At 30.5% G+C, this 16,097-nt stretch overlaps 1 protein-coding gene across 1 annotated transcript; it reads left to right on the top strand.

Moving 5' to 3' along the window:
* Positions 1-1,490: 1,490 nt before the first annotated feature.
* LOC132753781 (kyphoscoliosis peptidase-like) lies at positions 1,491-14,321 on the top strand. Its single transcript, XM_060744307.1, has 5 exons — positions 1,491-1,698; positions 7,088-7,243; positions 8,084-8,199; positions 8,758-8,877; positions 11,531-14,321. The coding sequence occupies exons 2-5, from the start codon at positions 7,097-7,099 to the stop codon at positions 12,480-12,482; spliced, it is 1,335 nt and encodes a 444-aa protein (XP_060600290.1). The 5' UTR covers positions 1,491-1,698; positions 7,088-7,096; the 3' UTR covers positions 12,483-14,321.
* The last annotated feature ends 1,776 nt before the right edge of the window (positions 14,322-16,097 follow it).

The raw sequence follows: 16,097 nt of genomic DNA, 5'->3' as shown, positions 1-16,097 counted from the left end.
AAACTACAACGACAGCCATCATAGCAAAAACACTTTATAATGTAAATATGCCAAAAGAGAAGACAACGTTTTCAAGTACAATCACTTTAAGTACATGTGACCATCTCTGCACGTATCATTTGAGACACATTGGTCAAAAATACAATATCAATATACATTTGTATATTTATTATATAATAATTAAGTTATCATATCATGTTTAAACATGATAATAATCCTGTATAATTTTAACACGGTGGTTTGATATTATTGAAAATTAAATATCATCAATTCATTAAAAAATAAAGGAGAGGACTACCATGAGCTATTGTAGCTCTCGGTCCACTTCCTTTCATTATAAATTATTAACATGTATATATTACCTTTGAATAAAAAATATGTTGAAACCAAATTATATTCATCTTTATAAATTTAACATGGGACTAAATATGTTTCTTTATCTAAACAATCCAACTTATTGAAAAATCATTTTCACCCATAACTTTAAATTGTTGCGACGATATATTTGTGTCAGGGTTATTCCCCCTATGTAACAATGTTCCCATCTGGCGTCTCCGGATGTACATAAAAACTACATTTTTTCAGACACAAATAAAAATTCAATTATAAAAGGAAAATATTTTCAAAAATCCAATGACTAAATTTAATTTATAAAAGCTTATCATAGAAATCAACAAACTTAAGTACCAACATCTATATCTTTATATCAAGTGCGTATGCTAAGGGTATTTAAAAAATATTCGTTAATAAACAGATTAGTTCTGGGCTTAACAAGACGATCAGTAAATCAATCATTAGATCAATTTTAAACTATGGGGCACCTAACTTGGGTATTCTTTTAAAAAATTCCCTAACAAACCTAAATTTTTAGAAAGCAACATATTGGTCACTGGCTCACTACTATTACAATCAATCTATGTAATCTGCATACTAAACGAGAACTAAGCATGACAAATACAGACAAAACATTTCTGTCATTTAACATAACAACTAACTGTTGAGTCCAAAATAACTATGATTAAAATCGACAACTGTGCTGTCTATATTGTAATATCACATCTATGAGTACAACAAAAACAAAATTGATGAAACGGTTCCCTTGTGAGCTCTTCTTACAAAAATATCATGTAGCTGTTTTTTTAATACAAATGTACATGCATTTGTTATTACAAATTAAACAAGTGATTAATTAGTAGTCCTAAACGGACAATGACGAAACTATGCCAAATAACCTGACCCACAACTTCTTTCTTAATGAATTTATTGTTTATGAAAACAATGGATGAACGTTGCGTTAAATTTCTGCGTTCCATTTTTAAAATAAAAGTGGATATTAACGATGCATTTCTACGATTTATTTGCAAAATCAGTAAATACATTTTACATTTCAACCCTGCATTTATTTTGTGTCAATGATTTAAAAAAAAACAGTCGGTGTCGATCGTTTTAACATTATGATTCAGTCCTGAAAACAAACGCCTTATCCTTATAATGTATAATAAATAAGGTATCAAAAAGGCGAGTTGTAAATATGTTTGCCATACTATTTTTGGAAGAGAAAAAACACTTAACGATCTGATCTAATCGTTACGAAATACGACACTTATTCATATAGACTAAGTTTATTTATATATGGGAGAACTCTTCATTTCGGAAGAGTCTAATATAAGTGATCAGTCGTGAATAACTGAGATACAGGTAAGTAAAATTTATATTTAAATGATATTTACCTTTCGATTTTTATAAATGTACATGTAGATTTGATGCATTTAAAATTTTTGAAAATTGATCCAAATACAAGTTTTGAAAGTCTAATGATTATGAGATAAAAAGGATGGAAAGTTAGAAAAGGTCTATACAATATTAAACTAGAAATGTGTTTATATGACACGGTTGCACCTGCCATATGACATTTAACCTAAACAAAAACAATTGACGTTGGTGATGTATGTGATCATGTCCGATCTTGATGGAGACAAAGTTATAAGCCAAAGAGAGAGTCTGCAATCGTGGACATTAGTCTAGCGCTAGATATATCCTCTGATATGTGCGAGGTTATACCCTTTGTGGGACTAAAGGTAAATAACAAGAATTTAAATGTTATAAACTTATAATATAATAATAGTTCGCGGTATTAAAACTAGATGTTTTCCTGTCTTTAAATGAGCTTAAAATATATTTCGAGTTTAAATACAGATTTCAATTATGCTTTTAAAACGTTTCGGGTACGAAAAGTACATAAAGGGGCGCAAATGCGGATGAACGAGTAAGTTTATTGCCCTATAAAAGACATAACTTCCAACTCATTTCTTTACATAATTATAATTCTTAACATTATTATTCTATTCAATTCAATTCAATTCAAATAGTTTATTTTCGTCTCGTCACATGTACAACACATATATCACAATCAAAATGAATTACACTGGTATAAGTATATACGCCATTCATTATACTAGAATTATATGAGACCTGTAAGCAGAGCGTACATCTATAGGTAAATGTAATAAAAAGATCATATTTCCATACTTATATGGTTATATACAATACACACTTATAATAAAATTCAAAGATGCATCATTTACGACAAATTGTGATAAATTGTGTCAAATTATTACACGGCTGATTATCGATTGACTTTTAACGCTTGAACGCATTAACAATTGGTAAGTTTTCAAAAAACATTATTATCAAGTCTGTAGCTGTTGACTTAGAGAAAAATTAGCAAAAATATAAGAGAAAAAACATAAAAAATAAAGTAACTAGAAATGTGTCAATAAGACACCCATGCCTCCACTTTAATTGACAGTACGCCAGAGAAGAGATTGCTCCGCCCCCTGATTCACGTGACCCGGTCATTCAGAACCTTAGACAAAAGACGGTACCGACGTTTACGCGAAACTGTCATGCCACTTAAGTGACTAAAGAATTTACAGTTATATAATTTGGTATATATAAAATTTTAATGCTTTTATTGAATTGTTCAATGTATTATGTTATTTAAAGATGTAACAAATAACTGAATTCACACATTGATTATGAATAAAACGTTTGGCAAAGACCTTGTTATATTTCTCGCTGACTTCAAGGTTACTGACAAAATATCATTTTAGTTTACAAATTCAAAGATAGTTAAAATTGATGTAGCGGAACATATAATAGATAATATCAATAAAACAGTAACATTTGCAAATGTTTTTGGGGTTTTATGTACGAAATCACTTATACTCGTATGTAATGTATTTGTGCATAAGTTGTCTAAATTAAATGAGAAAATTGCCCTTGCGTAACTTTGTTGTATGATATAATTATGATTATATGTATATTTGTACATTTGATATTTTCGTGATAAAACGCTATATTAATTTAAAATAAGTTTCGCATATACCAGACTTAGGCTTTAAATTAAAACCGTGATCAGATATGATGTTATTGAAGCAGATGTATTTAAATACTTAATCTTAATTCATTGAGCTTTAAACGAAATATTTAGCTAGGATAATTTCACCTAAAATATTCATTGCATATTTTCTCATTTTATTTGCAAGTACTTTCTTCTACTGCAACATTTTATTGACACTATGTTGTAAACGACCAAAAAAAGTCATATCATCTGGATATTCTGAGACCTTATAATACATTATGTGATTATGAATTGACATAATTGTAAAGAGGGAAGGAATAGAGTATTTGTTTAAATTTTTTCCTTGTTTAATGCAATGTGGTATAGCCAGTTTTTACTTTCGTACCTGCTATATAACTTATTATCTTCATACATAGAAAGTTACTGATATTTTTGTTTTTGTAAAATGAACTAACTGACTTTATCTGTCAATATGTCAGGATATTTTGTAACTGAGATATACCGTTTTAATAACTTTAAATTGACAAAAAATCTAAATAATTTTAATATAAATACTGCTGCACCAAAATAATTTCAATAAAAATACCGCTGCACCATTGTCTTATACAAATAGCTTGTATAAGGAAAATGGCGGACTTCTCGGACATCTTAGCGTGAAACTGATAACGATCGCCGATTGGCTTATCTGTAAGACCCCTGCCAGTTTGATTGACAGGCGGCGTCATGTCAATTGCCCTTTCATAGTCACATATTTTCATACTTACTTTTGTTTCATAAAAGCTTTGTGTTGTATTTATAGTAATATATGCACGTACATGCTTAGTAAATGTTAAATGTGTTAAAATAATAAATACATCAAATGATTATTTGAAGAAACGCTAGACTCATGTTTTTGAACATAAAATAAAATCTGAATAAGAACTTAAACTTTAAATTGATTTAGCTTTGTGGTTGCCCCTTTATAACTGCGATTAAACTTGAATAACAGAAACTACCGGTCTCTTGATAAATTACTGCTATTTACCCCTTAGTGTTTAAAATTATTTTTGTCCAATAGTATTGCAGTTTTTCAAATTAATCGTAACACAGTTGTTTTAGTAATTCGGCAAACTGTGAATCGGTCTAATAAATCGACTGTTTATGAAAATAATGTAAAACACTATGCTGGTTAAAATTTATAAATACGTATTGACAAAATGAAATTAGTCGCGCGGCCGTGTCGCGTCTGACCAATATAATTTTGTATATACGTACTAATAAACTTTAACCGATACATAAACAGCAGAGTAACTGGTTCGTCCAAAATAAACAAAGTGATAGTCTCTACATAATGTAAGCATAATAAGGAATGCATTTGTTGTCAGTGATTCTTGAATAACAAAAAACTTTTGAAATACCTTTTAAGTGAAATAAAATTGCCATTTTATGATATCCATCAAACAAGACACTTCAGTATATATTCAAAATAGCGAGTTAATAAAATGCTGGCCTGTTCTAACATATACATGTCAAAACAGTTATCAATTAAAACACAAAATCGTTTGAATAATGTGGGTTTTTTTCTAGTTGAATGATAAAAATATCATATAATAACACATAGCAAACGCACCGGGAAAGAGTTTATAAATCGGAAATTGATTTATTTTTGTATTTCAAGAATTGAGCTTTATTTTTAAACTTTAAAAGGTGAATAGTAAACAGTGTTGGGTACAGATTTCGATATAAAAAGAACATTTTATTAGCTTATCTTTGTTAAAAAACATAAATATTTCGCTTTAGTAATTTAATAATTCAGAACATATTCATATACTGTCTTATATCTGTCTTCATTGTTTTTTTGTCAGTCTTTGACAAAATTAACCAAACTCAAGACTTCAAATTTTGGATATTATGGCTTAATTTATTAAGATAATTAAGTGAGTAAGTACAATTTTATAACATTTAAGTATTGTTAACGGTTTTGACTTGATGATATTCTTTCGCTCGGGTTCATAATTATTACAATAATAAATGGTATTACAATTGTATAAATAGCATTCTTAAGTTTTGCTTGTATATATTTTTCTGAAAATAATAAAAGAAAAAGAGTTCAATTCACTTTGCATGTTTAGAAGAAGCAAGAGCTGTCACTGAAAAGTGACTTACGTCCCCAATAAGACGCTTTGACATAAATCCGCAATATATGCCAAATTACCAGAAATATACGCCCGACGACCTTTGATAAATATCGTTCCTACAATTTAATTGAAATTCCACTAGAAGTGTAGAAGAAACAGTCTAAACAAATTTAACTTAAAAAATTCAAATCTAGGGCCCATTCCTGTGCGAAAATAACATGCATAAAGGCATGGCACAATGCACAACTAAGCTTGAAAAATCATGACACTATGCAAACAAATTTATAAATGTTCACTGCAATTTTCCCAAGTGGTTTTTGAAAAGGATGGACAAAGTTAATTTACTGAAAAATCAAAATACTATGCACAACTAGGCTTGGTGACAAACATTTTCTGAAGTTTTACTCAAATTCCAAACCGTTTTGGTGATCAAGCGCGGACAGGCTAATTTTACTAAAAAAAAAAGGCCATTAAGGGTCCATATGTGTGCCAAAACATTCAAGCTGAAAATAAAGATACTATGCATAACTAGGCATGGTGACAAACCATCGTGTGAAGTTTCAATGAAATCTCCCAGCTATTTTGGAGATATCACCTAAAGAAGCTTATTATACTCGAAAATAACCATTACCTAGCGAAACTGTGCCAAAAAAGTGAAGCAGAATATCAATATTCGAGTATGCACAACTAAGCATCATGACAAAAAATGTCAAGTTTCACTGAAGTGCACCATCGGGTTTGGTGATGAAGCGCGGACAAGCTATTTTTACTCTAAAATTGACAATTTAGGGGCCATAACTGTTCCAAAAGAATTCAAGCGGATAATCAGGATACTATGCATAACTAGGCAATGTGACGAGCACTCCTGTAAAATTTCATTGAAATTCCCTCAGCAGTTTTAGAGATGAAGCGCTTACAAGGTTATCGGACGGAAAGAAGGACGGACAGACAGAGTGATTACTATATGCCGTCTCTCGGCAGTATTTATTATCACACATATTTTTAAATAGAAATCTTGCTGAAAGTATCAGAAATGAATAATGGAGTGCGAATAATGATAAAAATAATGGGGAATTTTTCGAAATTACAGTTAAGTGAAATAAAAAATTTTGGGGATAACAATAAAGATTTACATTGTACAAATTAGATTTTTAAAATTGTGACCCCATAAAAAAAAATGCAATAAAAATAACAAAAAAATATTAAAAACAAAAAACTTTTTGAAAAAATTTTTAAATAGGGGAGGAAGAAAAATAATAGCAGTTGGAACAGAGCTGCATGCTTGCTTTCAGATCCGCAAACATATTTCAATGAAATCAAACCTGAGAAAATGTACAAAAGTAAAAAGATTCAAGATTTGATTAATAAGTTATATGTTATGTGTGATTAATGATTGATTTTTCAGTATTTATAACAATATCTCCACTATATTACAACGTAGTAAAGGCTATTTTGGAAAATGTTGACCTCATTTTGGCGAATTACGTTGGTTTTGAGTGCTGCTTTTTAAATCTATATTGCTTCCTTTTGGTAAACTCACACAATTTTACTTAAAAATACATTTTTAAAATTTCATGATTTAATATTATACACATATTCGTAACAGGTGCTGAATATGGACCGTGGAAATTCTAAGCCAGAAACTGTTAATGATCCTGCGAAACCGATTAGCCAAAAAGACACAAATGAAGCTTCGAACACGAATCAAAACAGCGCGAAAGAGCAAAACGATTACCAAAAAATAGATCAACATGCAAGAAAGGTTGGTTTGATTTATATATGGTACACTTTATTCTAATTATACAAGTCTGTGCTTAGTAACAGGTGTATTCTTTAATTTTGACTTAAATGGTTAAGTATTCTATATGAATGATCAACTCTAACAAGTCTTATATGGTTTTTCTTTGGTTTGTCTGGTTTGACGACGCTTTTCAAACATTGGTCACATCCTGGTGGTCGGTCAACTAAAACGCTTTTCTGGATAAATAAAAAGCAATAACCAATTTCTAACTTAGCGGTGAGAGACAAATGGCTATTCGACCTAGTGTCTGCGATCAACTGTCACGATTCAATTTCGCCTCACCCGCAGATCGAACACTAATTAGCATATATATGAGGAACGAATAGTACATGAATATATTATTATTTACATCACATACTCTATGTTAATATTTTATAATACATTAAACTATAACGAGTCAGTTGAAAATTGAACAAAACAGTTATAATCAATAAACAGAGATGCGAATGTTTTCCTTTAGGAAATGCGCTTTTTCCTTGGGAACCATATGCAGCTTTTCATGGAATGGCATTAACATTTCCAATTGAAGATTTCCATGATAACTGCCATATTAACACAATTGCAGAGGTTTCAAAATTCAAAAAATTTCCAGTTCATATTAAATGTGTTGAGTTCCGAGTAAGCCGGTGCTATGGGTGTGGACGATAACTCGCAATTACCACTACCGTCCCTGAACAGACTGAATCAAATCGACCGTCCAACATTTTTAATTTTTCAGTTTTGCCAAGTACAGGCTTTTTTAAGGGATTCTGTTTTTTCTCTTTTATTTGTTAAATATTGAATGATTATTTTCATAAATAGGCACCAAGCCATTTGAGGAATTCTGCAGGAGATCTTGTAGCATATTTGTCATCAGTTTCGAAAGATCCAAGAATGCTGGCTCGAGGTTTTTTTGTTTGGAGCTCCGAGAATATAGAGTAAAACTTTACAAATTTGATAATGATTACTCTAAATGATTTTGTTGATCTAACAAAGTTGTAAATATCAACTGTTTAGAATCTTATAAATATTACAATTCCGAAAGTATAATATATAGGACGGTTGTTGTTCGTATCAATTTTCCATATTCCACATCAACATCTTTTTTGTCTATTCAGAATTTTTGTCAATTATAAAATTTGGAGAAAATGTGATCCCTCGGAAGAATTAATCACAACAAAATTACATGAAAATTGCAGATTCGGTTCATGACGGATAATAACCGAATTTTACGAACAACTAAAGGATAAATTATTCACAATAATTAAGCAACATTATATATTTTGGTATTATAAGCACATGTACATTTCTATTTACGTAGCATGCTCTTCATCGTCAGAATATCTATTAAAAGTCATTATTACCAGGCCAATGTATTCCACAGATTGGACATATCGATAACAAAGCAAAATAATCATAATCTTTCAAATATTTCAATTATTTCTATCATAAAAAAAAGTTATAGTTAAAAAGAATTTCTTTAATATCTGTTCTAGATATGATGCTGACGGTTATTTTGGAAGAGCGGAGAAAGCTCCAAATGATCCCGAATCAGTGATGAAGAATGGCAGAAGTGTGTGCGGAGGCTATGCCAGGGTGTTTGAGTTATTATGCAGGTGAGTTTAATGAAAACAATTACAGCAACTATTACTACAAAAATAATCACAATTGTCATGTATAAACAAAAGTATCTTCTTCAACAAATAATGCAATGCTTAAAAACTTTTCTACTTACTACTTGTATCATATGTATAGAATTATATAGAAGAGTGTATCTCAAGTCTAGTTAATTGGTCACGGAAAAGACAATATTCTTCAAGTAATGGGAAAAGCACCAAACTTTGGCACGAATGCAAAGACAAACAAAAAGAACATATTTGGCCTGAGATAAATTTCATATATGCTAAAATGGTTGCCATGACAGTTATTTGTAGCATTGCTAAATGTATTATACAAAACGGACCTGATGAGAAAAAATTAATCAAGCCAGACAAAACAACAAGATACACATGTAAATAAAACTAGCATTGAAAGGGTGTTTAAAGCCGAAACCAACAATACAGCATGTTCATTACCCTTATTAGCACTTGTTGGTCACGTCATGTAGGCATCTAACTGGAAATGACTTAGAAGGAGAAGAACTGAAAAAAAATTCCAAGTACTAAAAAGCAGAGTTTTACCAAACAACATTTTCAAAATTTCTCGTTAAGGACACATGCATTCTTTTAATTTGGGTCCATATGCAGTTTTTATCGAATAGTATGAACATGTCATATCAATGCACATCTACTAATACTTCAAAAGTTAAAAGCTCACCATTTAGCTGTTGTGCTCGCACTTTCACAACCGTTAATAAACAGATTTACTCACTACAAGCCGGCAATATTTTCAATATTTTCAGTTTTGCCATTTTAAACGGTTTGTCATGTTAACGTATTTTACAATTTTAAGACAAGTAATATGTTTAAAGATATGCTATGCTCAAATTCGATATCAAAAAATATTGATAACTGCTACACAGTCTATTTGTAAATATGAAATAAACATGTTTTGACTTCACAAAAAGTCACACAAATGTCATATTTAAAACTCTTAAAAAACTGGCAGTTATTTTTAAGAAAAGACCAACTTTACTTGTCCTGTATCAGAGAACGTGACTTCCAATATCGTTTATTATTCTTTTTTTTTATCTAAATCAGACATATTCGGTAAGAATTTCATAGGTTTTAATAAATTTCTTCGATTAAAATATTTACTCAAAGATGAGCATAGTATTTTTACTATTCTATTTCTTGTAAAAATACCCAATGTAAATTGATGTCTACTGTATGCGTGTAAGTCCATCATTTTGTGTAACTGGTATATTTTGTGTATATCATTGTGTTAATGTACATTTTTTGTGTACACAAACGTTTACAACCTTTGTCTAAAAAGGTAAAATAGGGTATTTAAAAATGAATATGATTAAAGATAAGCAATGGAATTTGAAAAGTCTCCATGGCAAAGTTGATTAAGTCAATAGGATGACATACAAATTAAATTTTATCATAAGTTCGAGCATCACAAGTTGTCTAACCTTTTTTTTCTTTTTTCTTTCCACGTTTTACATTTAGCTGCAAATAAATTGGAATATATTTTTGTTATAATATCGAATAATTTAGATATACTGGGATTTTTATCATGTGTAGTGTGTAATATATACTAATCATAGTACTAAGGGGCAGTGCACAAGTTTTTCGTGCCAACTTTACTATACATGTAATTGAAACAATTTGACTGAATGTGTACATGTATGCATTCCGTATCAGGTTGCACCAACTTGCCAAATATAGCAACATTTAAAAACAAAAGTGAAATGAGAAGTTAATAGAAAATAACACTGCACTAATAATCTTTACAAGAACAAATGTATTCTTACTCGATAATCATACAGATTTTTTTAGGATCGAACCCGGCTATCTTGCATTGATATGTAACTAAAAAATTACCACACAACTTTACCTACTGCGTTACACCGACAGTTGGTACATTTGTCAATATTGTACTTTATATGGCAAGCCTGCTTGACTTAACATATTAAACACAATATGATAACTGTTTTACACAGTTATTGTTGACTTGACCACCGCGTCACTAAATAGTTATCTTAAACGCTCAGTAATTGGTCATATTCCAAAACACGAAAATTTCATGCCACGGACGTCTCATCAATCAAGAGGCTACTTACAGGGTTTTGTAAGTAAAACAGATAATTTCTAAAATATGAAGATTGTATAATATTACGTCTTGCACAAAAATACATTATTTCTAATTTTTGATATATAATACGATATGTGTACGTATAAGTAGTTATCTAACTAAAATATAAGACTAAAACTGACTGATAAGTAAAATATTGAATTCCCTCCGGCGCTACGCGCCCCATGAAATTCAATTTTTTACATATTGGACATTTTTCGGCTTATATGTTCTACGTACTTGTTACAACGGTAACTTGCATTTTCTATTACATAATGTACCGTCCATGAACAGGATCAATCAAACCGAGTCTGCAACATTTCCAATTTCGTCGTTTTGAGGGTTCTTAGGGATTCTGTTATTCCCTATTTGTACCAAATTTGGTGATTTTCCCATTTCCTTAAGGTTTTCACTGACACAATTTCTGGACTTTAGCTTAGATTTAAGATATAAGCAGTCATTCCTGCAGATCTTTTAAGTAATCATTTAATTCATGTTTAAATTTACAATATAATATATTTCTTTTCACAGCAAAGCTGGAATTCCTGTAAAGAAACTGTCTGGATTTGCCAAATGCTATGGCTATTCACCATCAAAACAACTCACTTTAAACTCGAAAACAAATCATGCTTGGAATGCCGTCCAACTTGAAGGGCAATGGTACCTTGTAGACTGTACAATTGGTTCAGGTCACTTTGATAGTGAAACAAATGACTTTAAAAAGGAGTTTGACGATTTCTACTTCCTTACAGATCCAAAGCACTTCGTTTCAGCTCATTTTCCATACATGGATAATAATTTGGAAGAAAGTCAGAAATGGCAATTGTTATCTAAACCTATAAGCCTGGAAGAGTTTAATAAAAGCATAAATTACAGTCCAGAGGCTTTCAAAATAGGAGTGCAGGCAGTAAGTCATACAACAGCATATTTTGAAATGAAAAATGAATTGCAGATGACTTTCAAAAGTCATGGAAAAGAAGATATCACGTGCATTTCCAGATTAATGTATAAAGAAGGTAACTGGTTAAAAGAACAAAGAAATGCAACATTTGGCTATCATGAAAATGATGTTTGCAAGATTTTAGTTCATCCACAAAAGCCAGGTATGTATGAGTTAACCATATATGGTAAACTTGCTTCGGATGATAGAGAAGAAAACATACCACAGGTATTGAAATACAGTTTCAAATGTACTGAAGTTACAGACGAAACCCATGAATACCCACGTAAATATAGACCAGCGTTTGTTGAAAAATGTATTTTGCATGAGCCTCGCAGGGGAAACCTCCCTTCTAAAACTGAAATTCAGTTTCGTATCTCAGCACCACATCTACAAGTCATTAAGGTAGGAGGTACATCCCTTATGAAGCAAGGCACTATGTTTACAGGCAAAGTAACTACACCAGAAAAAGGATATCAAGTAAACATGTACGGTACAAGGGGCGATGAATACAGCAGCTTGTACAATTTCTATACAGTGTGACTTCAACAGTACATAACATTTCTAAGATACAAAACAGTTTAATGTGGGAAATTGCTTTCTTAACTATGATAGACAATCTGACTTTCTGTGTGTTTATGAGACCTTGTTCTCATCAATTGTCCTGTTTCTTTCTTTGGATTTAAATAAATATATATTTTTGTTATAATTAAATGCTTATCAATAAGTATTCAGAAGTATTGTTTACAATGAAATATTATCACTTACTTATACTTACAGTATAATTGGTACAATCATTCAGCTTATATACAGTATGCCATAATTTACATTAAATGATGAACGTTAAAATGTGACGGTTAAATGACCTACATCTAGTAAAATTCTGAAGATCAATTGAAATTCTATATAAGCTTAGCAAAGGCAAGAAAAACATGTATACTATGAGAATAAATAACGACGCTACTTAAACATATTATCATATATCTTGCATTAACCTGGTGTATTTTATCGAACTTTTAATTTCATTGTTTCCAAGGATACTATATACTTTTGTATTCATATGTTTCAAAGCTATAATTTCCATTGCATTTTATCATTTTGTTTATTTCTTTTTCAATTTTGTGTTTGCAATTATTCAACTTTATTACACAAATATATAATTTAGTAATAGGAAATTGACTCATTCATGTGACGTTTTAATTTATTAATCCCTGTAGCCCATGTTAGTTTAATGCAATATTGGACAATATAGTTAATATAAATCTATATAAGTATAAGTAACATTTGATTAGGCATAGGTTCCAGTGATACCTGAATGTAGTCATTATAGCTTCTGAGAAGTATATTATTAAAGATTTCATAATAATGTTCATCCATGAAAGCCGGGTATGTACGAGTTAACCATATTTGGAAAATTTGCTTCGGATGATAGAGATGAAAGCATACCACAGGTAGTGGAGTACAATTTCGAATGTACTGAAGTTTCAGACGAATCCCATGAATACCCACTTGAATATGAAGCAGCGTCCGTTGAAAAATGCATATTGCATGAGCCTCTCAGGGGATACCTCCCTTGTAACACTGAAATTAAGTTTCGTATCTCAGCACCCTATCTTCAATAAATTAAGGTAGGAGATACATCACTTATGAAGCAAGGTACTATGTTTACAGGCAAAGTAACAACACCTAAAAAAGGATATAAAGTAAGCATGAAAGGTACAAGAGGAGATCAATACAGCAGGAGGACTGCTTTGTACAAGTTCCATACCGTGTGACTTTAACATAACAAAACTTCGCTAAGATTCAAGACATTTTCATGTGGAGCATTACCTTCTCTGCTATTATAAAAAAAATCTGACTTTTATAACGTTGATGAAACGCTGTTCTAAAATGTAGTCTTGTGTTTGTTTTTTCTTGATATTTAAACAGGTATATGTTTATTATTGTTAAATGCCTATCAAAAAGTATTCAGAAGTTTTGTTTTTGATATATATTATCACTTACTTCGTTATCATTTTAAATGGTGCAATCGTTCTATGAATCAGAACATATGCATTATGCCATGATTTGAAATCACTTAAGAATGTCAAAATGTGCGTGTGAAATGACCAACATCCAATCGATTGTGGAGATCAGCTGAAATCCTAAATATGCATAGAACAAGCAAAAACTATGTATACCTGAGAATAAACAACTACGCTTATCACAAATATTCGTTTATATAACCTAATGATTATCAAATTTTTCGTGTCACTGTTTTCCTAGGGACTAGATATTCCTTAAGTCTCTACGTTTTTATTTCCATTTTGATTTAATCTTTTTGTATATTTCTTTTTCAATTTTGTGTTTGAAATATTCACCTATGTAAATATACCATTTTGTCATGTACATGTGGTGTTCATTGTATTACTCCCAATGGCCCATGTTTAGGTAATTGCAATATTCAACGTTATAGCCTATTATGATTAAAATCCTAAAACCGTATTCACAAAGGAACAAATCAAATATTTTCTCATACCTTTGCTCAAATACTAGCATTAACTTTAATTCAAAAAGGGATCTTACTTATACAATATGATGAAAATTCAAAGACTTGAAAAAAATGGACGATTTATTGATTGTGCTCTTAATATTGATCGTTACTTTGAAAGTTATTTACATACATGTATTCCTAAAAAGTTGATTTTGTAGTTATTGTTCTTCGTTTCAATTTTACACTAAAAGGTATAAGCGTAATATAATCAGTGTGAGCTTCATATGGCGATGAGAACAAATTCAATATCATTTGATACTTATCATGATTTGTTTATTTTATTTCACTTGCATTGATTAAAAATAAGAAGTATCTTTTTATGTTTCTGTGAACGTGAACTATAACATCCAACTGAGTCGGAGTGAGATGCGTTATTAGTCAGGCAGTGATGTATCCTAATACTTATATTGGTTAGCAAAAGGGGTTACAATGATAAAGATAATTACAATGGATAATTACCATAATAATTGTTCCATTTTCGCTTACATTTATTGAGGTCAATATCACATGTGTACATGTATAATTTTAGAAATCATAACACGGGAGGTGATATTTACATAAATACTGAATGTCATGCCTTAATATTTCACAAATAGTTAACAAAATACCTGTTTTAACGAAGCACACCGATAATTGTATTCATCTTCACTTCTTTGTTATAAAATACGAGTTAATGTTACCAAATTTGTCAATTTTCTTGTGCATGGTGGCCATTTTGTCATACTCTCGGTTTAGTTCTATTTATAATCTCATCTCGAGGTCAGATTGATACAGATGTTTTCTGAGGCAAATTTGTTGAATGGACTAATTGAAATGTATTATTTATTGATTTAAATTCTATGTTTGTTCTAAGAATGAAATATTATGACATATTCATTTTATATTGTAACCTCGAACCACCTAATTTGCATACCAAAATATTTTGGTACTCATTTGCATACGCAAAGCTAATACCAGCGTTCGTATCCCAAAACATCACTTTGCCTCTGTCCTTAAAGTAGAATAGATGTACACATTTTGTCTCATCGAAATCTTTCATAAATTTCAATAAAAGTTTCATTCATTGAAAAAATTCATCTTAAAAAGGTATCTTGAAATGTATGATTTTTTCCCGCAAACCGGAAGGCTATAAAAATAATATCCGTACTGTAAATTAAGCTTTTATCTTAATCACTAAGTTTTGTGAAAAAAACAACAACATTTTTTGTTCACTTTCGTTTCTTTGTGAAATATTTTACACAATAAAATGTGCAAGTCATTGTCAAGAACCGAAATATTTTACATTGTTTTTCGGAAATGACACAGTCTCCTTAGTGATGGTGTTACGAAATTAATGGAAGAACCCATTATTGAATAGGGAAATCATCTTCACTGTAGCTCTCAAATTTGTGCTTTTCTGATTGACTCTGTTTTGAATTGATATTCACATTCAACAACCTATTCATCTTTCTAATACTTTAACAGAAAAATCTTTATAACAATGTCTGTTGAGACAAAAAATACAAGATACACTATCTCAATTTATCCCTACAAAGAAAGTCTATATAACCTTGCAATAAAAAACCCCTTTAACTCCCAAAACAGAGACCAATTTTCAACTCTAGACCATAATTTGAATATACTTT

The sequence above is a fragment of the Ruditapes philippinarum genome, unplaced genomic scaffold, assembly GCF_026571515.1.
Source record: "Ruditapes philippinarum isolate M1 unplaced genomic scaffold, ASM2657151v2 ctg3927_1_1_1_1, whole genome shotgun sequence".
Taxonomy (NCBI): Eukaryota; Metazoa; Mollusca; class Bivalvia; order Venerida; family Veneridae; genus Ruditapes; species Ruditapes philippinarum.
The sequence above is the reverse complement of the archived record's forward strand: the minus strand, read 5'-3'. Positions and strand labels throughout refer to the sequence as shown.

What these genes read in the sequence shown, in the direction of transcription:
- LOC132753781 (XM_060744307.1), top strand. Translation starts at nt 7,097, where the DNA reads ATGGACCGTGGAAATTCTAAGCCAGAAACTGTTAATGATCCTGCGAAA. An exon ending in TAGATCAACATGCAAGAAAG is followed by an intron (nt 7,244 to 8,083) that starts GTTGGTTTGATT and finishes TTTCATAAATAG; the next exon opens with GCACCAAGCCATTTGAGGAA. An exon ending in GTGTTTGAGTTATTATGCAG is followed by an intron (nt 8,878 to 11,530) that starts GTGAGTTTAATG and finishes TTCTTTTCACAG; the next exon opens with CAAAGCTGGAATTCCTGTAA.